Below are 23,049 nucleotides of genomic sequence, written 5' to 3'. Positions count from 1 at the left end.
CCCCCATTATGACTGTTTCTTTCTTGAGTTCTCCAGCCACAGGTCTTGGGTTCCTTTGTCTCAGGATGGGAATGTTGTCTTTTCCATTGTCCCCTATGTCCTGCATCAATACCTGCTTTGTCGGGTCCCTATCCCCACACAGACACTTGAATGGAATGATAGGTTCAATCAGGGCAAAGTTTACATAGCTTGGCCAAGGCTTAATGAAGTGTAGACTAAGCTGCTGTTGATGGCTGATTTCAGACAGCATATATAAATAGGTCCTGGTAGGCCTCAGACCAGTTCTTAAGAAGCAAAGAGGCAAGGATGGGATGTTCCCCTACTTAGAATTCACTTTATAAATACTTAGCAAATAGTACCTGCTTTGTCCATGTCCTTCTTGAAGTCTCTCTTCTCCCTAGTCTATAAAAAAAAGTCACAGCTACAATTGCCAGATAAAGAAATAACCATTTTATCGTGCATTTAGACTATGCCATGGGGATGTCACAATGCCAAGGAGCCTCGTATAAAAATTGGAGGATGGGATAGGGCAGCAGAGTAGGGTAGCAGCATCCAGAGCTGGGGTTTATCCAGCCCTGGCCTTGGAGGAGTACCACTTTTGCCTCGTGACAAGAGCAGTGGAGAGTGGTTCAGGTAGGGCTCGGACCTTCTGTCCAGTTCCTGGGTCCTCGGTGACCCAGGTGTGATGAGCTCTGTCAGCCCTCCACCAGCTCGTTGTAGTTGAGATAGTTTGGAGCTGGACAAGTCCAACGAAGCTCTTTTTCTGTGGCTCTGGATTCCTTCGTCCTTGGCAGTGGTTTGAGCCTGTGGTCTGATTCACCTAGTCACAGCCTGCAGAACCCCAGGAGGATCATCTTAGGGGCACTAGGTACCCTCCTTCTTGGAACAGTGTCCATCAAACCAGTAAGCAATCTGGACCCCACTGCTCCTGGATGGGGTTCCTGGCTCAACATTCTCTGAAGGGACAGCTCCCCTGCTTCATTTGACTGGGCTTGGCTCTGTGGAGGGGCCGTATCTTCCTCGGTGCTGAACTAAGGCTACTAGAGGAGCAGTGGGCCCAGCTGGGCAGCCGTGGGCACCCTTGGTCAGCTCAGCTTTCGTCCACATCAGAGACAGCCAGCCCAAGATTATCCCTGTGTTTGAGTGTGGTTCCAGCATCTCACTTGGTTTTGGCTGCCTCTTCAGATGGACAGTGAGCAGAGAGCTTGGATGGGGGCCAAGGGTGTTGACCCTCTTTGTGAGGGAGCCAACGCCAGGAGGCACAAACCACAGACTCAGAGGAGAGTTTGTGCAGGCCTGAGCCCATGTTCAGAGTCCTGGATTTTGCGTTCACACCACCCAATAGCAAAGAGCTTGGGTTTCAGAGTCCCAAAGGGGATCTCAAAGCTGAAGATATCAAACCTGGAGTCCTGGACTTGGGAACAACTTGGAGACCATGCTGGGAAGTTCTTCTGAGGATTGGTCACCCAACTGAGGAGCAGTTGGGTCTGTATGTGTCCTGTGCACAGAACATTTGGTAGGTTCTTGACAGTTTGGCTGATGCATTGGGCCAGGCACCAGCTACTGATGCTACCCCTTGGGGAATCTTTTGTCCTTACTGTACTGAAGGCCTTGGGGACCTGAGGTCCTGGGGAAGGAGGTGCCTTGGATTCTGAGACCTCACTAATCAGCCTTCCAGCTGTTGCTCTTCTTGCCTCAGCCTCCTAACCCTCTGTGACCATGTGGGCTGCAGCCCAGCCTGTGGGCTCCAGCTCCTACTGCCTCCCTGTACCTTTTATTCTAGCCAGAGTCTCTTTCCCATTGCTCTGGCCCAAGGAGGCCTGTTGTATCTCTGTCATTGGATACAGGGACTAAGGAGGAAGGAGCCTGGCTCTTCCTCTGCCAAGGTCTTGTGGGGCTGACAGGCATGACTACCTGCTGTAAAGAGGGTGTGTACTTCTATGTCTGTTCCCAGGACAGATGTGGTCACCAAGGGAGATCCCCCAGGACAGGGCCTGGAGCAGTGTTTGCTCAGTAAATTTTGTTATGTGAGTGAGATATCATAGGGTGGAATCTCTGCACAGCCCTTTCCTGTCTCTCTGTGTGACATTTCCATTCTCAGAGTCACAGAGGACAGCACTGTGAGGTGACTCACAGGGATGTGACTTGCTAGGCTCAAGCTAGGACCTGATCCAGGATGACAGCCTTACCCTGCCTAGGAGGGTCTAGGAGTAGGGGCAGATTCCCTTTCCAAGGAGGAGACTGAGGCAGGCTGGCCTAGGGTGGGCATTCTTGCCCCGACTTTACCTGTGTGCCTACCTGGAATCTAGCTGCTCACGTGAGGGCTGAGAGGAGCCCTTAGCCTTTGACCTGGTACCTGTCCATTCCTTTTCTAGGGACTTTAAGAGTCAGGGTTCCCAGACTCAGATTTCCAGCGGGCCCTGGGTATGTGTGGGGCACAGAGGTGCAAGCTCCTTTATTGCTGGTGATATAAATTCCACCAAGATGGAACCTGCTGTCCCTGCCATAGGGCCATCTGTTTCCTTGGATGACGGGTACATAGTCACTCCTTGTTATCAACTTTTTATAGTCTACATGTAGAAAAATAGACACCAACATCAGCTGAGTAGTCAGCAGTGGTCAGTGTAGACAGCCAGAGGCATAAACAAAGTCCCTTTGGTCAGTGGCAGCCACACACAAAGGCTCAGGCTTGGGGAGGTCCTGGTTGGTGCCCTTGGGGTTGCCTGCCTGGTTTTGGCAATAAATAACTTGAGGACCCGAAAACCAAACCAAAACAAAAAATACAACCAGTATCTCTTGGGGTAGGTGGTGGGAGACTGTTTAAATTATTGGCCTTCCCTGGGCTGTGCAGGTGGTGCTGGGCACAGGTGAGACCAGTCACCGGCATGTGTGCATCTCCACAAGCCGCTGGCACTGTCGGCACTTGACGAAACAGCACCAGTGGAACCTGCAGCCGCATCGCTCGGCCAACTCCACCTGTGCTGTGTGGAAGCCACGGCCACAGCACAGCAGCTCGCAGCCATCAATGGCCTTGGATGTCTTGTTGCACGTGCGGCCCCTCGTGCCCAGCACACCACTGCGCATGTCCTGCTCACAGAAGTCTGGACTGGGCTCCAGATACACCAGGTCCTCATCTGTATGTGGCTTGAACTGTGCGTTTCGTGGCACTAGTGCCCGGGAGGAGCCCACTCGACGTGGCTCCACCTCCGTGGCGCCATCAAACTTCTCCTTTAGTGCATGGCCCACCTGGCGGAAGGGGGGTACAGCTCGCCAGCACGTCTTTACCTCGCAGGAGCCTGACACCCCGTGACACTTGCACTCCACCCGCATGTGTGTCAAGATGGCCTGTTGGGGAGGAGGCGAGAGGGGTGGTCAGGGACAGTGGAGGTGGGAGAGGGACTCCTGGGGCCAACACATGGATGTACTCCATACCAGGACCCCAAGGCTGATGCAGAATCAAGGGGTTCACTGTTGTGCCTCCTTTGTATAAACACCTACTGGGTGCTACACTGAGCTGGCAAGCAGTGTTGGGGACAGACTAATGAGGTGCTGTCCCTGTACTTGGGGCACTTGGAGTTGCTGGAGGCCACAGTAAAGGGCAGTGTTCTAAGAAGCATTTGAGTGAGTGACAGGTGGTCTGACGGGAGCTGTGCTAAATCTCCAGAGACCTTGGAAACAGACATCGGGATCAAATGGTCCCATGGGTGTGTGGGTGAACGTGAGGGTCCAAATTCCAGGTCTGCTTGTTCCAGAGCCTGAGACAGGGCTGGATCCATGCAGATATGTATGGACAAGGCCACTTACCCTGCTGTGTTATAACACCTGCTCCCCCCACTATCAACCCTTGACTTACAGAGGTGCCTGGTGACAAGAGCCTTTCCAGAGTAGCTGTGGGCTGTTTTAAGGACTCTGCCCATGCAGTCCTACCCCAGTGCCAATGGGATTATTGGTGCCACTCTACCTTCCTGCCGGCCTCGTTGTTGTGAAGGTTCATGAGTGCCCTACTGGAGGAGGCCCCCTTGCTTCTCTCCCGTACGTCCACAAAGGACTGTGAGAAGGCTACGCCATAGGCGATGTTGTCCGAGCATCCTGACCACTGGAAGCCTGGGGTATGGAGGGCATAAAGAGGGCTGAGGTGAGTTTGGGCCTGGGGCTAGGCCCCTGCCCTCCCCTTTAAACATCTGTGCTTACCCTGTGGGCTGACCCCGTGCACTGTCCGGTCACAGCCACACTTCTCCAGTTCTCCACTGCTGCACGCCCTTGTCACCGCAAAGGCCACACCTGCTGAAGAGATGGCATACACAAAGGCCGCCTCCCGGGTCCCTGTGCGAGGCAGAGGGAGAGAAGGGCTGGGTCCTAGGGCACCACATCTGTACTTTCTTTGCATAAAGGAAGAGGTATATGAAGGCTGCTGAATGCTGGATGCCCAGGAGGGTCAAGGCAGGTGGGAAGCCTGCATGCCAGGCACACAGTAGGTCCTCGTTCTGATCATACTAGTAGTGGAACCTCCTTCACACGTGAGGACCAGTGCAGCCCAGCAGCCCAGTGAGGCAAGAGCTGTGGTCATCCCCATTTTACAGAGGCTTGGCAGCTCATCACACAGCACGCGGCTGAACCAGCGGACAGCCTGGCTTCAGGGTCTGATCATTCAGCTGTTCTCAGCCTCCTCCAGATGGCACGCGATAGTCGTATGATTTTGTGACAACCCGGGGAAGTGAGATGGCTGTGGTGCTGTGAAGGGGCACGGCCACATTGCCACTCCAGCTCTACTCCTTTGTTGAACTATTCACTGGGCTTTAAGTTCCCCCTTGTGACCCTCTCACTGAGCTCATTCTCTGAGGCCAGGCCTGCAACTCACAATGTCTCCTGCTTCCTTGAGGCGTGAAGAACAAACTATAGTATTGGCAGCTCCTAACACTGAGCCTCTCCTGCTGCCGGGAGTAGGGGGGATGTACACAAGTTCTCTGCCCCTGCCAGTTTGATCTGTCCCCATTGTCCAGAGACTAGCCAGCAGGTTCCTGGAGGGGAAGAGTTTTCCATCCCATAGCCACAGCCAGGAGGTGATGGAGGCAGGAGTCGGTAGCACAGGTCTGCCCGCCTCTGCGGTGGTTGCATCTCCTGCCCATGGCTGCTCAGCAATTCTATTTTGGTGACAGCTCTCCTCCCCTGCCTGAATGGATGTTTTTATCCTCCTAGGAACTGTGCCTGGGGGTGTAGCTGTTGTGGAGTCTTTTTCTCGGGGTAAGCTGGGGCAGTGTGTGAGCAGAGTGAGCATGCTGGCTGGGTGTGTGACCAGACAGCGGGGCTTGCTCCTATCCGAGACCCTGTGAGGGCCTCTGTGTGCTGTGACTGTCCTTCTGTCTCTTTGATGCAGGGTCTGTGTCCACAAGAGGGTTGGGGGTAGGCTTTGGCCCCATGGTTGGCAATTACCTCTGCGACACCCAGGCTTGTGCTCCCAGCTGCCCTGGGGAGCAGTCACCATGGTCAGATGAGAACAGTCACCTCCACTGTGCTCGTCTGTGGACAGAGGCAGCCCAGCCTGGGCTCTGGAGTAGAAGGCAGTTCAGCCCCCAACACTCAGGACACCCCGTTCTCGGTGCAGCCCTTGAGCAGGGAGTACCACCCACCGTTCCTTTCCACCGCCCGCTCTCTGCTTGGCCATTTTGGGCCTGCATTGAGGGGCTTGGCTGGAGCAATGGAGCCTCGACAGTCTGGGATGGAATCTTCTCCAAGCTAATTGAGGTTAATAGCAGGCTCATGTTGGTTGGTTTTATTCTGTGGCCGCCCAAAGAGAGACAACTTCAGTTTCTGGTATTTCTGGTATTTCCAGGCCTGAACCAGCACAAATCTTTGCCCCAAAGACCAAGGGGGAAGGGAAGTCCCAGGAGGTAGGGCTGATGGGACTGGTGGGCGGCTTCAGCCCTTTGCCCTGGGAGGTCCCTTTGTTTCTTTAGCTACAAGGCAGTCCTTGCCCAATTCTGGCTCTCATTCACCTCTGCCCCCTAGTGCCAGTGTTCTTGGGGATACTAGTCTCCCCACGGGGTTGCTCAGGAGACCACTGCCTCATTCTCTAAACATCTGTCTGCTTGGACTGAGGTCACCATAATGTCTTCATTTTCTCAGTGACTGGAGGAGGAAGGGGCTCTCCAGGGCCGTATTAACCAAAGCTCCAGTTCACAGCCAGCCTACTGTGGGCAGGCCTTGTCTGAGCACAGTCCATTAGCTGAGGTGCGTTTCATAATGCGATAGGAATAGATGCTTGTCCTCACTTTACACAAGTGAAGTGAGGTGCTGAGCAGTAGGGAAGCTCGTCCAGTGTTACCCAGCTAGGGTGTGGAGTAGCCAGAACTTGAACTCATCCTTTTCTTACCAACCCTGGGTTCCAGCCATTTGGCTTCAGTAGTATGGCCCCTATGGCTTCCCAGGCACCCAGGCTGGAGCCTTCATTTCTAGATGAGGACATTCCAGGGCCTAATTTGCTCTAAGTGTATTGTGGTGGGTCTGGGAGTGCCGTGGTGGGGTGTCCTGGGGAGGCAGTAGATACTTCACCCTGATCATGCTGTAGTTGCAGGAGGAAGGCATCTTTGCCTGCTCCTGTCCTGGGCATAACTCTCTAGAGCCCACCCTGCTGCCTGCCTTCTTCCCCTTCCACCCTACCCTCCACCCTCCTCACACCCACAACTCCATTCTGCTGTTTTTCTTCCCAAAGTACCCCAAGTCTTGGCCCCACGGTCTGGTCTCAATGCTGCCTGGGGACTGGGGGTTCAAGGTGATCATATAGGTTCAACAGCCATTATTTTTGAGGACCACTGTGTAGAGGGGTCTTTCATGTCTGACCAGGACTCCCAGCAATCTTAGATCGATCCCTTGAAAACATAAGTCACGCCAGGGCTCTTCAGCAGCAAAGGGCAGAATGGGAACTGGAGGCTGTCTGACCCAAAGCCTGGGAACACATCACAGTGACATCTCTCCAGATGGTGGGAGGGAAGCCAGTCCGGCAGAAAGGAGCTGGAACTGGACAAGAACTGGCTGAGGGTGAGCTGGGTTGGCGAGGAGGCCCTGGGTGTGGTAACCTTTGGGCACGAGGTGGGTGTCCCAATGGAGGCCAGGAAATGGGCTCAGCTTCATCCTTGCCCATGTACTCTCCAGATATCTCAGCAGGTGGGCCCTGGGTTTGTCCCCACTTTCTAGGAAGGACACTGAGTTACAGAGAGGGCACGGACCTTGCCCAAGTTCTCATAGCTGGCAGGGCCAGGATCTGGGTCATCACCACCCTTGGCTCCCTCAGACTTCTCAGCTGTGACTTGGGAATGACATCAACTCAGAGCTGTTGGGAGGATGATCTGGACTAGATAGCACATGATAGGCCAACAAACAACACTCCTTTCTTCACTGACTACAGTCTGGACCCAAAGGGGGATCTTTTCTGTCCCCTTGTATTCCTGAGATCCCTGCCCCACTCAGGTAACTCATGTATGCAGACACCTGCTGAGTTTCCCCCCAAGCCCCATAGCTGGGGCAAGAGGCCTTCCAGACTGGTAGTCACTGCTGAAGTGACCGTGAAACCCCTGGGAAGCTGTCTTTTTGTCTATTTGAAGTAGCTACTGCACAAGCCACTGAATGTCAGCAGCCGCCCTGAGAGTTATGCACCAGACAGGGAAGGACCTAGAGGAATGAAGTCACTTGCCCTAGGTTTGCCTATCTCTGCTGTCCTTCAACTCATGGGCCTCCAAAGCCCGTGCTGTGCTCCTGGCAATGAGGCTCCTTCTTCCTGGCTCAGTAGAAACTGACCAGGTAAGAGTGTTCCAAGAGGAATTTTACTAGTGAAGAAAAGCAGATACAGAATGGAGGAAGGTGGGCATGTGCCATGAGCTCAGACTTATCCCTCATACATGGCTGGTGTCTGCCAGTTGTGACTGGCCTGGTCTTGGGGTGCCTTGATTTAGCTTCAAAGGGACAAGATGCTTGTCCAGGCCACTTGGACTTCAGAACTCTCCAACAGTTTCCATTTGGCCTGACAGGGTTCTTGTGTCCCCATACTTGCTGACCGGGCTAGTCCCTTCCTTGGCTCCTGCTCACAGGTGAGAACGAGAGACTATTCCACAGGGTCCTGAGGTCTCTCCTAGCTTCAGGCTGGCACTCACCAATCATGCCTCCCTTTCCTTGTGCTTTCAAGTCCTTATCTTGACCTGCTGTCCATCACTAGCAGACACCTACTGACTGTCCTCCATGCAAAGTTTGGAGGTATGCTAGGTGACAGGTACTCGATTCATCACTGTTGCTTGGGGATGCCGTGATGGTGAAGGGAGCATGGGCGGGAGTTGTTACACTTCACTGTCAAGGTATAAAGAAGCAGTGTGAGCACACATGGTTTCCATAAGAAAAATGTGTATCTAGATACACAGTAGTGAATCAGCTATATTAAAATGTCCAGTGACTCTAATAATGAATATCTAGGAAACACACCCTGCAACTTGTTTATATATATATATACACACACACACAAATGTGGAATTATATCAAAACAACAACAACAAAAATACAAAATATACTGCCCTTTAAAGAATATAGAGCCTGGTTTAGGCCTGTAAGTCACGCCAGCACTTGGGAGGCAGAGGCAGAAGGATTGCCAAGTTCAAGGCCAGCCTGGGCTACATAGCAAGTTCAAGGCTAGCCTGCCTGTGTTACATATATCTTCAAAGAAATGACACTACAGAGGCACAGATCCCAGAGGGAAGGGTTGGGGCAGAAGGAAGGAGGGGCTGGGTGGGGGCTGCTTAGCTGGTAGAGAAATGGTTGGGCATTTTGGAGAGGAGGACACGGCATGTGACAGCCTCTCATAGGAAGCCCTACTGATCTATTTGTCAAGTTGTTCTAGAGCAGTGGTTCTCAACCTGTGGGTTGTGACCCCTTTGGGGGCGCTTATCAGATATCCTGCATATCAGATATTTATATTACAATTCATAACGGTAGCAAAATTACAGCTATGAAGTAGCAACAAAATAATTTTATGACGGGGGGGGGGGGTGGTCACCACAACACGAGGAACCATATTAAAGCATCTTGGCATTGGGAAGGTTGAAAACCACTGCTCTGGAGGATACACCCATTGTGTGAAAAGGGATTCCTGAGAGCAGTACCCCTAGGAAAGCTGGCTCTGGGGCCTCCCCAGTGCAGCTCTGGGCCCTGGACAGCAGCACCATCCCCACCGTGAGCCTTCACCACCGGACTGCTCATTGGGCATCTGTCTCTTTCTCAGAAGAGCACAGTTCAGCAATGCCAAGTGTGCTCATGCCTGCTGGCCCCTGCCAGCTCCCAGGAGAATGGCTTCCAAATTTCAATCACAGTTGGTTTCTAAGAGCATCCAAATACTCTGCCATGAGCCCAGCAGCCGGGGCTGTTCAGGCCCACAGGTGCCAAGACAAAGGTTGGCCCAGGCAACCTCTTGCAGCTTGAATGCGTCCAAGAGCCCCGTGGACTTGGTGGCTCAGACATGTCAGCTTCGTGCTCAGAAGGTAGAAAGGCAGCTGGCTTTCAGCATCCCCATTGAGGGTAGGGGTCTGATCTCAGTGCCTCCAGGAACCTCTCAGGTCCATAGAACCTCAGCTGGGCCCAGGCTCACCTGCATTTAGCTTAATGCTCTCTCATGTTACCAGTCTTCAGCTGGGGCCTGATCTCCTTGGGAAAGCCTTTCTGAGCACCCAGTATTGGCCAGGGGAGACCCCCAATTTCCTTTCCTGTTGCTCTTGTATTTATTGGTAGTGACAATGCAGACCCTGCCTGGACACATGTTCAGGTCCTTCCATCCTCTAGTTCTGTGGCCCCAGGCAAGCCATTTAACTGCTTTGTACCTCCAATTCTGTGCTTGCTACACGGAAGCCAGACTCAGAGGGCAGATGGGTTAGATGGGGTGATTCTCAGTCCTTAAAACAGTGCCTAACCCATGGTTAGTGCTGCAGGTGTGCAGGCTGCCTCTGTTGAGCAGCTGAGGACGGTCTGGTCCCTGGTGGTCTGTGAGCCCTAGAGGACAGGAGCTGGCCACACTAGAGGTGTTCTATAGACCTGCCAAATACGGGTTCACAAATGGGTTCCAGGACCAAGGCCAGGTACAAAGGTGAGCAGAGCACGCCAGGTTGAAGCCTGACTCTGCTCCTATTCTTTGAAGAGCCTGGAGCAGGCCTGACCTGTCTCTTCTTTGAGCCTCAGTTTCCCCCCCTGGAAAATAAGGGCCACTCTAGCTTATCTTAGACCAACTGCACTTGAGAGTGCTTTAGGATCATGGACCACTGTCTCACCTCCTCCTGGGTCATCCCTACAGTCCCCTCCACTACATTCTTTATTCTGTTGCCCAGGCCCCGTGCTGCTCCTGTCCCTGAACCCTCTAGATGTGCCTGGCCCTAGAAATGTCATTCCCCAGACACCTGGGGCTGCACACAGACAGCCCCTGCCCCCAGAATCCCCTCCTCACCTTGTGTCACCACCTTCCCGAAGACAGGCAGGGAGTCCAGCGTGGAGCAGTTCCAGCGTCGATTCCGGAACTGGTATTGGCACTCCTCAATGGCCAGCTGGGCGCCACGGCGCACTGAGTCCATTACCTCTAGGTTCCGCTTGCACATCTGCACCTGCCTCTGGATCAGGCCTTTGAGCTTCTCACACGTCTCCTCTTCGGAGATGCTGCCCACCGACGACAGCTTGGCCAGGTACCTGGGGACAGGGGTTGGAAGTGATGCACAGCTGCCCTGATGCCCGCTGTTCTCTTTCTGCACTCAGGGTTCTTGGGGGCTGCCTCATCTCTTGTTCTGGGGACAACTCCCCCAGCTCTCGGATTAGTGGTCAGTATGGAGCCTGACACAGGCTTGAAGCAAAAGGCAAGAACTTGTTCTGTTTACTGAATGAGGGAATGACCAAATTGGAAAGCACGCAGAAAGTCTTATATGGGACAGTTTTACTATCATGATAAGAGCTAAGTATTATGGAACCTAGTGAGACTGGATGAAGCACTTTACATTATTTCATTTAATCCTCTCAATGAGTCAATAAGCCTCCATTTTTTAAAACATTGGTGGATTGTGTGAGTGTGTGTGTGAGTGTATGTGTGTATACATGAGTGTGTGTGTGTGTGTGTGTGTGTGTGTGCGCACGCGCTAGCCACCCTTTCATTTTTTCCTACCTTTTTATGTAGCCAAGAATAGCCTTGAACATCTGATCCTCCCGTCCCCACCCCTCCAATTACAGGCATGCAGCATCACACCTGGTTTCCCCGGTGCTGAGGTCTTGTGCATAGTAGGCAGATCCTCTGCTAACCTAGTCACACCCCAGCCTGAGCCCCCATTTAAAAGTGGAGAAGATTGAGGCAAAGAGAAGTTGTTGCCTTGTGTCCAGGTTCACAGCTGGTGGGAGGTAGAGCTTGGTTTGTGCGACCTCATAGCCTTTGCTAGATTTTGTGTGACTTAGAGATTGACAGCTTGGGCAGCAGCTGCTGGGAACTGGGTTCACTCAAAGCATGCTGGGAGAGGTGTAATCTGGGCCTCTCTGCCCCTGGAGATATGCAGGTAGCATCCAAATTTTGCTAGTCAGGCCAGTGGGTCAGATTAGGGTTGGTTGGTTCTTGAATCTGACTGTGCTGGGAACATCTATGGGGTTATAAAAAGCACAGGTGCCTGGGCCTCCACCTCAGAATCTTAGTGTTAGTCCTCTCAGCTTTGGCCATGTCTCGAGGTGCAGCTGGGAACCTATTAGCCTAGAGAGTAGTCTTGAAAAAGTATTGTGACATTTTCTGCTGAGTCCCAGGAGGCTCAGCCTAGGATATCCTTGTCTACACTGTGGTCTAGGCTCACAAAGAAGCCCCCCACCCCCCAAGGCTATAAGGTTAAGCCTAGATTTCTTTATCCATACTGGAGTCATGGCTTCTATTCCAGAGGGCTAATGTGAGGGTTGAATGTGGCAAGGTGTGCTAACACAGCTAGCTTAGCTGGGTGCATCTTAGGATCTGTCTCCAGCAGCCCCCGTGGGCCAAAGGCGATGGGTAGTCTCAAATCCAGACCGATCAACCTCCCTAGACATTCATTCCTGGTCTTCCAGGGCCCCTTTCAGCCCTCACAGCCTCGCTAACAGGCTGGCTTTTTATGTGGGTTCTGGGAATCAAACTCAGCTTCTCACACTTGCATAGCAGGCTTTTGTGCATACCCCAGGACCGAGGGAGATGGTTCAGACTAGCAAGCAGACTAGCAGCACTCTGGCTAATCCATGGAGGAACTCGAGTCACTTGGAATGGGAGAAAGGAAAGGAAATGAGTAAGGGTCAGGAGAAGGGACATCTGGAAGTGGGGAACCTGGCTCCAGCCCTGCCTGAGTGTATCTTGCTTCCTTTACCACATCACATGAAGGGGTTGGGGGTCTCCTACAGAACCACACCCACAAGTCACTCTTGGCCTGCAGGGGGCGACAAGAGCTCAGCTACTGGCGGTGGGCCAGGACCTTGTTCGGAGGCCACTGTGCCCTTCCTTGAAGAGTCAAGGAGTTGAACCTACCATTGGCTCTTTTCCCCGTCCCCACTCAGGCTAGGACTCTCAGAAAAAGGATGGAGACCCCATTCCCTCTGAGATTTGGGGGCACATATTTTGTCTAACCTTATCTAGACCTCTTTTTCCCCTCCCTGGAGCTAAGCAGGTCATGTCTGGCTGGATTGGGCCCTGCCTGGTCTCTGGTGAGGGGACACATTCAGGGCCTGAAGTCTTCAGCCAGATGGAACAGGCAGGGAGGTCTGGCTGAGCATCAGTCCATTGTGACTGGAGGCAAGTCCTCTTGCACATGGAGCAGGCTCTGGGCACAGTGAGCTAGCTGGTAAGTCTGTGTGGCCCTTCCCACGATCCGAGTTTGAGTGCTCCTTCTGTTGGCAGAAGGGGGCCTGCTGGTCCCATGCCACCAAACAGGAGTGATGGACTCGAGGAACTGAGCATTCCTCTCTCGGGCTCCGAATGTGATAGGGAGACAGGCCGAAATGACCGTGGTAGGGACACTGCCCGGCTGCCATTGCTGTGAGTCACTGGGACAGCGTCCAGGAGGATGAGGAGAACTGCCTCCAGCAGCACCATGCCCACCTACCAGTCCTGCCTTTACTCGTCATAACAGCGGCCCCTCCCACATGTGGAAGGCCTTGCCATCTGTGCTCCTGCTTTCTGAGACCCTAGGGGTTTGTCTGGAGGGTGCCAGAGCTGGCACAGGCCAGAGAGGGTTGGCACCCTCGTCCTCAGTGGCCTTGGCCTGTTCTCATTCCACGTGTTTGTCCTGGAACCTGGCTGGCACCTGACCTCACTTCATAGATGAACCAAACAAACGGAGGCCCCCAGAGGTGCAGCGACCTGGAAGTCCCAGAGCCGTCTAGTGGCAAACAGCTCTGGGCTCTCAACTCTCCCCTATCTCTGTGGATTTGGGGACAGCTGGGGAGCTGACTCCTCAGGCTGCATCTCTTTGGGCCTCTCCCAGGGCACAATACACAGAAGGTGTTCAGTAATGTTTGCAACTTGGCTAGGGGGCTTTGTCCTGGTGCCTTCCCACCGCCCTGGCAGAATATATAAGGGAAGGAAGAACAGGGGTGAGAGAGGAGGATGGGGTGGCCTTGTGGTCCCCCCTAGTGTCCTATGGGATGGCTCAACCTTTCCCCCAGAGACACATGTGCCATTCACTGACCCGGGAGCTGGGTCAGGCTCAAATATCGACTGCACAGCCGTTTCTGGGAGAGGCAGAGCCAGGGTCTGACGGCTGTCTGAGGCTGATCATCCCTGCTTTTCCCGGCCTGTTATGCTGCTTCTGTTTAGGCTTCTTCCTGCTGTTGCTGAGCATAGGCTTAGCAATTTGCCACCTGCTGCCCCGGTCACCCAGGACTCCAGCCATGGCCGTGCCATCGATCAGGTTACCCACCAGCCCAGGCTGCCCCTGCTGCAGTCGCTGGCCAGCTCGTGCCCAGTTTCTCGAATGGGGCCTGTAGGTCCTTCAGGCTCCTCCCAGGAGGCCCTCCCCTCTGTGCCTGCAGCCTGCGAGGAGGCCTGAGGGCCCTGGCCCTGCCAGGGAGATCAGATCCTCTCAGCCACCTGCTGTTTTCATTAGAAACTAAAATTAGCTGGGCTTGTCCCAAGCTTTTCCAGGTTTGCTTGCTTTTTTAAACAAAATATACAAAATTGGAGAGGCTAATCCACACCTCTGTGGCTCTTCCCTGGCACTCTCTGGACTCTAGATGAGAGGGGGCCGGGAAGGCGTGGCCGTGGTGGGGAGCCAAGCAGGTCAATGGCACTGGTCCTGACCCTACAGTGTCCAGGTGGGGGCTGGGACACCAGCCCGGGCTTCTCTGCCCCCTCCCTTTGGCCTCCCTGCCTGCCCAGGCCACATTTAGAGCCTCCTCAGGAGTAGTTGTGCCCTCCATACCAGAGAGGAAGGAGGCCAAGTTGGCAGGAGGGGGTACCCGAAGAGGACAGTGTAGAAGCAAGAGTGACTTTCAGCTAGTGGGTACAGCTAGGTGGAAGGAAGGACCCCAGACTCCATCTGGGACAGTGTTTTCAGGGAGTGAGAGCAGTGTGCAGCTCTCCAGGACCCCTGTTACATAACCAACCATTCAAACCACCCAGTGTTTCTTTAACCAGTTTGAGTAGCTGTGGTACTGATCTCCACTTCGATCCTGTCCTGAGACCCTTGTCTCCTCTGGGCAAGCAGAGGGGTAAACAACCTGGCTCAGACTCCTATCTCCGTGTCACTCAGGGCAAATTAGTGAACATCTTGGAGCCTTGGCCTCAATGTGCTCTTCTGTAAAATAGGGAGATCAGTTGTTCTTACTGTAGGAGGCAGAGATGAACTAAACTCAGCCCAGGCCAGAGCACCGGGAAACTTCTAACTTCTGTGACCCTACCCACCTCTGTACCCAGCTGGGCCTGTGGGACTCCATGCTGGTCTGTCTTAGTTCAGGCCTTCTCCACTCTCACAGAACCAGGCCCTGGCTTTATTTCAGCTATGCGCCCTACCGGGGGATGACGGATCACTTTGGTGCAATTTGAACTGTAGGTTTTGGAGAGAATCTTCAGGTGCATTTGCAGAGTTGGGGAACAGGTCCCCAGTGCTTCCAGTTCATCTGTTCCACACTCCCAGGATCAGGGGTGAAGGGTGGTGTGGAGGAAATGTCTCCACGGGGAGATCCAGAGCTGGGGACTCATGTCCAGTGCAAGCTTAAGTGTGCTGAGGGAACATGGAGACTGTCAGGGGAAGATGACCCGAAGCATGGCCCCTACCACACCTGTCACCTGTGTCATCGCTCAGTAGTCACATGCTTCTGCATGGCCATGTCACCACAGAGCAGGACATCTTTCCCCTGCTCTCTAGAAGACACTAAGGCTCCAAGGCTTGTACTCAAGCTGGTCACTGGGGCATCAGGACTTGAAATGGGGCATTCTGCCCCACTCCAGCCTGGGGGCTGGCTGCTTAGGCACCAAAGATGGCCTGGGACTCCAAGGGTAGGACCGTTCAGTGTCATCAGAGACTGTCCTGAGCAAGGTGGCCTGATTCTTCCCTGGATGGATCCTTCTAGAGACTTGTGTCTACAGCAGGGGTATTGGAGTATTATTAGGAGTGAAGGATGCTGAGGTAATGAACGTCCCCACAGTAATGCTGTGTTATCTGTGGTCTCTGCAGCCACTGAAGTCGTCAGAAGGAGGTACCACCACTGGCTGGAACCCTGGAAGGCAGCCAGTAGGGAATGGCCAGCACCAGAGACACTCTCGGTGTTCTGTGGGGACAATGGGCTGCCTCCGCCCTGCCTGACAGGACTCTGAATGTCAAGGCCAACTCTACTAGGTCCAGTGGTTGTTTTCTAAGTTAGAGAGAAATGCTGACCTCCTCTGGGGTCCACGCTTCCTGGTTTCTAGGATTCCTAACTCCTCTTACCCGAGACCCTCAGGTGTACACCTATCCTTCCTTTTTGATTTTATTTACTTATTTTTGCAGTTCTAGGGGATTGAAGCTAAGGCCTCATGCATGCTGGGCAAGCATTCTACCACTATGCTATATCCTCTTCTCCTTTAAAGACAGTGTCATGTAGCTCAGGCTAGCCTTGAACTCACTGTGTAGTGGAGGTGGGCCTTGAACTCCTGAATCTGCTGCTTCTGTCTCTTGAGTGAGCATTTTGCTCCTGAGGGCTCTAGTCTCTCCTAATCGAGGAGCTTGGTTCCCTCTTTAGGTTTCCACACTCCATATTCCAGAGGAGCCACTAAAATGGGAACGTGGATGGCCCCACACTCTGCATGTAAATTTTTTCTTCTCTCTCTGAGTCAGGTCCTGGAGTGAGCAGGTGTTAAGTTTAAAGTGCCCCATAACCCCACCCTCTCCCAGGTCTCCCTCAATCACCAGCACTCCCCATGTGTCCTCTGGCCACTGACAACATCGGAACATCATGGCTGGGGGAACCTGGAGATTGGGAGTGAGGAGAGATGAGGAAATCCCCAAGGAGAATTTCGGCACAGACTGTCTGCAGCCAGGGACCTCCGTGGTCTAACCCAGTCTTGCAGGAGTGGGACTGTCGCTGAACCCCAACTCCTACAGTGCTAATACCAATAGGTGCCCGATATGTTTTTAAGGGGCGAGCCCACCGCTCCCTTTTATGGTAGCTCAGGGTCCCTGAGACCTTCCCCAACAGGAATGTCTATGATTCATCCTTAAAGCTGGGGGTGCCAGGGGCAGGCAGTGAGGCACCCATGACTCAGGAGGGAGTGCTCTGCTATCTCCAGCTTTGGGAAAGAAACTCCTGGGATCTCATCCTGGGATTGTAGGGTTGCTGCTGGGAATAGCGTCCCTGCAGGTCAGAGGCTCCTCTAAGCATCTACAATCCCCTGCGGGGAGAGCAGCCCCCTCCAGGGTTGCCTGTGAGCTTTGTGGGTGGGAGGAACCTCTCTAGGACCAGGGCAGGATGCGTCCTCCCTCCTTCCATCCCCTCTCTCCTACTCTCTGTGAAGACCGAGTCCCTTCCAGGAGCTGTAGGGGTTCTGACTTGGAGGGAAACCTCTAAAACATAGCTTGATTTCCAGTTTGCCAGAAAATGGGGGAGGCAGAGAGGTGCTACAGGGGGCTGGTGGGGTCACAGCAGGGAGTGAGCTTCCCCTCAGGCTGGCTGAATCACCACTGAAGATGCAGCTCGGGACTCAGAGATAAAACCTGGCAACTCTTGTGGAAATCTGGGAAGCAACTGTGGGTCCTGGCTCAGCTCCGCCTCCCAGCTGCTGGCAGAGAAAACCAGGAGCACCTCTTGCAGGCTAGCTGGGAGCGGAGGGGTGACCAGCGGGGCCAAAGGCGGGTGCTGTCACCCTTGCCAGCAGCTCCCTGATCAATCTGTGCCTGGCTGGCTCAGCCTGAGCCCTCCCTCCCCCAGGAACGAAGGAGAGGCAGAAGCTTGGTGCAAAGGCTCAGCTTCTGAGAACGCACCAACAGGGCCCTAGTTGGGCGAGTTTCAACAGGTTTGGGGAGCACTGTCTTGTCAGATGCTTGCTGAGTTGCTCAATGGCTAATCCAGGGTGGAGGGAAGAAAGTCAAACCATAGCAGACAGCTGGGTCCCGGCTGCCTGAGCAAACCCCTCGGGCAGAGCCTGGTCCTGCCTCCCCCTGTGTGGTGGGGTGGGAAAGATTCAGGCTGGCTGGGAGGCTCTGCTCTAGCTGGTAAGGAAGGGCTCAGCCTGCAGATCTGCTCCACTGCAGGACTTCCAGTATCACCTGAGTCCTAGGAAAGCAGAGACCGACCTTCCTACTTCCAGGCCTCCAACCTTCCGTGACTGAGCCCCTCTTTCATCGACCGGTTGCTGACTGAGCACCCATAGCCTGGCAGGTATGTGCCGGGTACTAGAGGGACACCAAGAGGTATGTGTGCCATAGCCTTGACCTCCCAAGCATCGGAAGCCACATAAACATGTCATATGTAGTAGGAGGTGGTTACAGGTACATATATCAGAACTTGAGACTTGGACTTGGGTCAGGCCCTGCTTCCTCTAGACTTCTGAATGGGGCTGGAACCCACCCCCACACCTCTGCTCCGGGGGCGGGTGGTGGTGGTGTTAGGATAGTATGTGCAAAGTGCCTGAAACATCTGTTCACCAGGGGTGCTGGGGGAGCCTTGCTCTCTCACCCCCCACACCCACCTCCTCTCCTGCTCATGGCACACATTTGGGATGTCTGTAGATACTGGGTCATCAGCTGGCACTGGGTGAAGTGTGTGCTACTGGTTTCTAGGATAGAGGCTTCATATACTGCTAAATGCCCTAAGGTGTCAAGGACTGACCTAAAAAAAAATATCCACAATACCTAGGTGGGGAGGGGTCCCAGTGTAAACTGCAAAGTACTTAGTGTGTGTTAGTGACTGTGACTCACTACTCATGGGAGAGGCTCCAAGGACATGGGCTTTTGCTACTTAAAGGGGGAGGGAGGGAACCAATGAAACATTCCTGGGGGAGATGGGCCACTTCTTTACCTGTAGGTACCCATGCCTAGACTGGCGAGACACACCATCTCTCTTCGCCTGTAGCCTGGGGAGTCATACATCCCTGCTGGGCAAACAGGCATGTGTGAGCTTGGCTCAGGGATGCGCACCTGTGGGGACTTGGAGCCAATAAGGTACTTGACGCCTCCCTTTATTCCCCCAGTGGCACTGAAGTGTGTTTCCGGCCAGCACCTTCTGGCCAGCAGGATGCCCACAAGCCAGGCTGGATCTCCTGGCTCTGGGAGGCTAATGACAGGGGGCAGCCTGGGCTTCTATCTATGAAAAACTGTAGGATCTGCCTGGACAGTACTGTTCAGGACAAATGGAGCTTGGGAGTACTTCAAGTTCCTGTTCTTTTCATCATCCCCATAGACAAAGACACAGTTCTGCAGCTCAGTGACAGCAGTGCCCAGCCTTTAGCAGCTGCCAGGGCCCCCATCTCTATTAGCATGCCTGGCTTTGCACCTCGCATGTCGCATGCACGGGCTTACTCCTCCTGAACACCACTGTGAACCATCTGCACCCATGGCACTACTTTACAGATGAGAGGCAAGGCATTAATCCAAGGTCCCTCAGTGGGATAGTGGCAGAGCTGGGAGAGAAACCTTGGGCTGTCTGTCCCAGTGCCCCAGCTCTGAGACAGCTCTGTGGACCCAACTTTGAGTACAGTAGCAGTTTCTTGTTTTACTTACTGGGGTTCTGCTAACATCCCTGCTCAGCGCACCCCTCTGCTCTTCCCCAGAAAACACACAGTAGTGATGCCTCAGTTTTTCTGCTTAACTCTTCCTAGTTCTTCCATTTGGGGTTCAGAACAAGCCCAGAGGGAGGAAACAGCCCACTCAAGGCCACCCAGAATGTAGTGTAGAATTATGACCTGAGCCCAAGTGTCCCTGACCCCCTGGTGTCGCCTTGGTGCTAGGGCATGACTTAGACATAGCAGGGCAGTTCCTTGAGGGCCAAATACAAGCTTTCTACCATGAGCCATGTATCTCCCCCATTCCTCTTTCATTGGTGGGAGCTGCACAAGCTTCCACCTTGCTCTAGATACCAGACTCCAGCCTATTCAACAGCGCCCAGCTTCTCTGGGCTTGCCCAGCTTCTTGGGGTTTGCCCAGCCTCAGGCTGCAGAGCTCTCCCCGCTCCAGGGCCTGCAGGCAGAGGGACACTTGGCTTTTCCACCAGGCTAGTGTCCTGAGACACAGACAGCACAGACGCTGCAATCAGCTATCAACCCACCGAGGACGGAAGGAAGCCTGCCTCTAGTACCCTCAGGCCTTGTTCCCTCAGCACATGCTGCCAACTGTCCTTTTGGGGCCAGGCCTGAAGCTTGGCTCATCCCCTTTTTATATTTATTTATTTGTGCATGTGTGCATGTGTGTGGAGGTCAGAGGACAACCTGCAGGAGTTGATTCTCTCCTACATGTGGGTCCTAGGGATGGAACTCAGGTTGGCTCACCCTTGAAAAGACACAGTGCCACCACCATGCCTGAATGGACAGCTGCCAACCCAAAGCTGTTGCTTCTGGAGGCTGACTTGGGTTGGACAGCTCTGCCATGTACTAGCTAAGTAATTCTGGGTTAACCTCTGTGGCCCTCAATCTTCTCATCTGTAAAATGGGGTTCCAGTGCAGTGAGGGTTCAGACAGTGCAGTGGGTGATCAATGTTATTAAGCCATTCATTATTCTCCAGTCTCCAAGCTGAGTCCCTGTGACAGCCACAGCTGTAGTTCACTCTGCTCTGGAGCATGCACACTGTCCTGCCCACTCCAGCTGTGGCTTCTTCTGTGTTCTTTTACGGAGACCTAAGCTCCTTGGAGGCTAGCCTGTGGCACCTGTTTCCCTAGGTCCAGTTTCTGGTTGAGGGTGGAGGTGTTTATATACAAGGCAGTGATCCCAGTTTAGGGTGTGTGCCTGGGGCCTCTTACCCTTCAGAGCCTCTCTAGTTTGGTAGGGTCCTGGGAAGCCCCTTCCTCCTCTCTGAGTTGTATAGAGACCCCCCTGGCTTAAAGCCCTGGTGGAACAGGAATGAAGTGAGTTGTCTAGAAGCCAGGCTGCATGGCAACGGGAACCATCACAGTTGCAGAGAACAGGTTTGCCAACCTCTCCAACCCCAGGCCTCCCCTCCTCACCCACCCCCCACAGTGCAGGCAGGATCAAGGCTCAAGAACAGAGCTCTGGAATTCCCCATGCTTTGCAAGACCTGAGGCTGAGGCTGGTTCCCTAGCTGGGACCAGGGTGTGGTGGACCCGGCTGGAGGTGGGTGGCAGTTCTACCTAGGTGTGCTGGGTCAGCTTCGGGACAGCCTCAGGCAAGAAGTCAATTCTCATTGTCTGGAAACTAAAGCATCTGGGTTCCGTCTTCAGCTCTGAGTTTGGTAAGCAGCTCCCTTCCCTGTGCCTCAGTCTCCTCATCTATAAAGGGAGCTAAAGAGCCTTCCTCTGGCAGCCGTCTGTTTGCTGCAGGCCTGGCTCACACATTTTGAATTCCCACTTGCTTCTTCAGCTTTTTTTGGTAGTGCTTGGTGCTGGGCAGGTCAGGCTCACTTCTAGTTGATGGGCGTGCCTGTTTTACACCGCCCATCTCTAAGAAACATCTTCAGAGACCCCCTACTCCTTCAAGTCCAAAGCAGTTCCCTTCCTGCAACCCGGGTCTGCAACCCAGGCCCCTCAGGGGGGGGGGCAGCCTGCAAGAAGTGGAGGGGCGGTGGCTGTGCCCTGGTTTCTGTCCACTCTGCCACTACCCCTCAAGTGTTAATCAAATTAAGACTCCAAGAAAAACAAAGGCTCTGCAGCCACTTTGGGCCTCGGAGTCGCTAGCTCTCTGAACAGCTGGGAGAATTCCACATCACCTCCGTCTCCCAAGCTCTGGGTGGCTTTGACCCCAACGAACACACTCCTTTCCAGTCTACAGGGCCCTGGCTGGCCACAATGACCTCATAGCAACAGCCATTGGACACTCAGGGCAATTTCATGGGAGATATTTGTTCTTTGGTCTTGATGCAGAGAGAATTTTTCCTTTCCCACTGTCTCCATGGAAACCCCAGCTACACTGTTGGCTATCCCCCCCTTCCCACCTCATGCTTTTCAGATCAATACTGGAGGTTGGCTCCCCACTGGCTGCCCACAGTGGAAGGCGGCAGCGCTCTGGGCAGGAGAAGTTGGGGCCAGGGTTAAGCCAGGGCCATGGGGAAGTGTCACTGAGGAGGGATGAAGGAGCTGAGGTCTAGTTCCTTGTCCTCTTAGGCACTAGCTCATCTCTTTAGCTCTCCTCCTCTTTCCCAGGGATCCTCCCGAGCGCAGACCCAGTCAAGGAGAAACACACAGGTCACCAGCGGTTACCACCCCCTTCCTTCTTAGGCAAGACCCTTAGAGGTGGATGGGGGCGGTCGCCTTCGTTATTAAAGGTTGGGAGAAGTTTCTTCCTGCCTAAGGGAACAGCGAGGTCCTGCCAGAGCCAGCCTGCGGGCTCTCAGAGGCTCGGCGTCCGGGTCCTCACCTTCTTCGCCTGGCTCCCGCCCCCCAAGCAGAAACAGGTCCCTGCACGCCTCCAGCCCAGCCCGCAGCGCGGCGCGGCGCAGCGCGGGGAGCTCGCGCCCAGACTCCTCAGGATTAACCTGCTATTATGCCCGGGACTCCTTCCCTGCAGTGGGCTTCCACGGCGACTTGTCAGCCTGCCGGATTGCGCCCCGCACCGCTTCGGAGATAGCGCCCCGCGCTCGCACCCCCTTACGCCCTCGAGCACTCAGGGCCGCCTCCGGGTGCAGACGCGCTGCCGGTCCTGCTGCCCCGAGCCAGGAAGCCTGACCCCGGGCAGCGGGGGTCCCGGGACCTCCAGAGGGAAGCCGGGACAGCGGTGGTGGCCGGCAGAACGAACAGGCGGGAGCTCGAGCCTTGGGTCCCGTGGCCGAGACACCTGCCGGGAGCCCCCTGTGCCCGCTGCCCCAGAGTCCGCCCCGCCCTCCCGGTCCCCGGCCGGACTTACAGCCAGTTGCTCGCGGCGGCCGAGAACACGGCGAAGACCAGGAGTCGCAGCGACCGCAGGCACGAGCGGGGGCTCATGGTGTCTCGGGCGCCCGGCCCCGGGCAGCGTCCGCAAGGCTCCCGTCGGGGCGGCAGGTGGGCGCCGCGCGGACGGGCTGGGGCGCCGGGCCGGGGCGCGCGGCGGGGCTCAGCCTCCGAGCAGCCGGCCGCGCCGCCCGCTGCTGCGCCCGCTGCCCGGCGGACCCGACTGTCAGCGCCGCCCCAGAGCCGGGATGCGGCAGCAGCGGCGGAGGCGGGCGGGCGGCCCACGGGGCGGGCCAGGGGCGGGCCGAGGATGGGGTTACCTGGGCGGGTCCAGCGGCGCGGGATCTCCCCCCCCCCACGGGGGCGGGCCTGAGCCCGCGGGACTGGGCTTCTCCTGGGGGGCCTCCCCGGCCCGGCGCCCGGGCGCACTCGGAGTCCCAGCCCGCTGCAGGCACGCCTGGCCGCACGCCGCCCAGTTGGGTCGAACTAGAGGCGCGGCGACCCAGCTGCTGGGTCCCCGCCCGGGGCCTTTGGGACGGGCGGGC

At 54.9% G+C, this 23,049-nt stretch overlaps 1 protein-coding gene across 2 annotated transcripts; it reads right to left on the bottom strand.

Annotated features, from left to right (window-relative positions):
• Nucleotides 1-437: 437 nt before the first annotated feature.
• Nucleotides 438-22,777, bottom strand: Wnt4 (Wnt family member 4). Of its 2 annotated transcripts, none has more exons than XM_036179960.1 (5): nucleotides 22,482-22,777; nucleotides 10,469-10,704; nucleotides 4,192-4,323; nucleotides 3,962-4,104; nucleotides 438-3,345 (listed from the first exon to the last, which is right to left on the bottom strand). In XM_036179960.1, the coding sequence occupies exons 1-5, from the start codon at nucleotides 22,556-22,558 to the stop codon at nucleotides 2,878-2,880; spliced, it is 1,056 nt and encodes a 351-aa protein (XP_036035853.1). In that variant the 5' UTR covers nucleotides 22,559-22,777; the 3' UTR covers nucleotides 438-2,877. The 2 variants fall into 2 exon arrangements, with proteins under 2 accessions (XP_036035853.1, XP_036035854.1); XM_036179961.1 differs by having other exon boundaries at nucleotides 438-3,246.
• Between the last annotated feature and the right edge of the window lie 272 nt (nucleotides 22,778-23,049).

Source organism: Onychomys torridus, chromosome 2 (assembly GCF_903995425.1).
Source record: "Onychomys torridus chromosome 2, mOncTor1.1, whole genome shotgun sequence".
NCBI lineage: Eukaryota > Metazoa > Chordata > Mammalia > Rodentia > Cricetidae > Onychomys > Onychomys torridus.
The sequence above is the reverse complement of the archived record's forward strand: the minus strand, read 5'-3'. Positions and strand labels throughout refer to the sequence as shown.

What these genes read in the sequence shown, in the direction of transcription:
- Wnt4 (XM_036179960.1), bottom strand. Translation starts at nt 22,558, where the DNA reads ATGAGCCCCCGCTCGTGCCTGCGGTCGCTGCGACTCCTGGTCTTCGCC. An exon ending in GCCGCCGCGAGCAACTGGCT is followed by an intron (nt 10,705 to 22,481) that starts GTAAGTCCGGCC and finishes CCCTGTCCCCAG; the next exon opens with GTACCTGGCCAAGCTGTCGT. An exon ending in CGGGAAGGTGGTGACACAAG is followed by an intron (nt 4,324 to 10,468) that starts GTGAGGAGGGGA and finishes TGCCTCGCACAG; the next exon opens with GGACCCGGGAGGCGGCCTTT.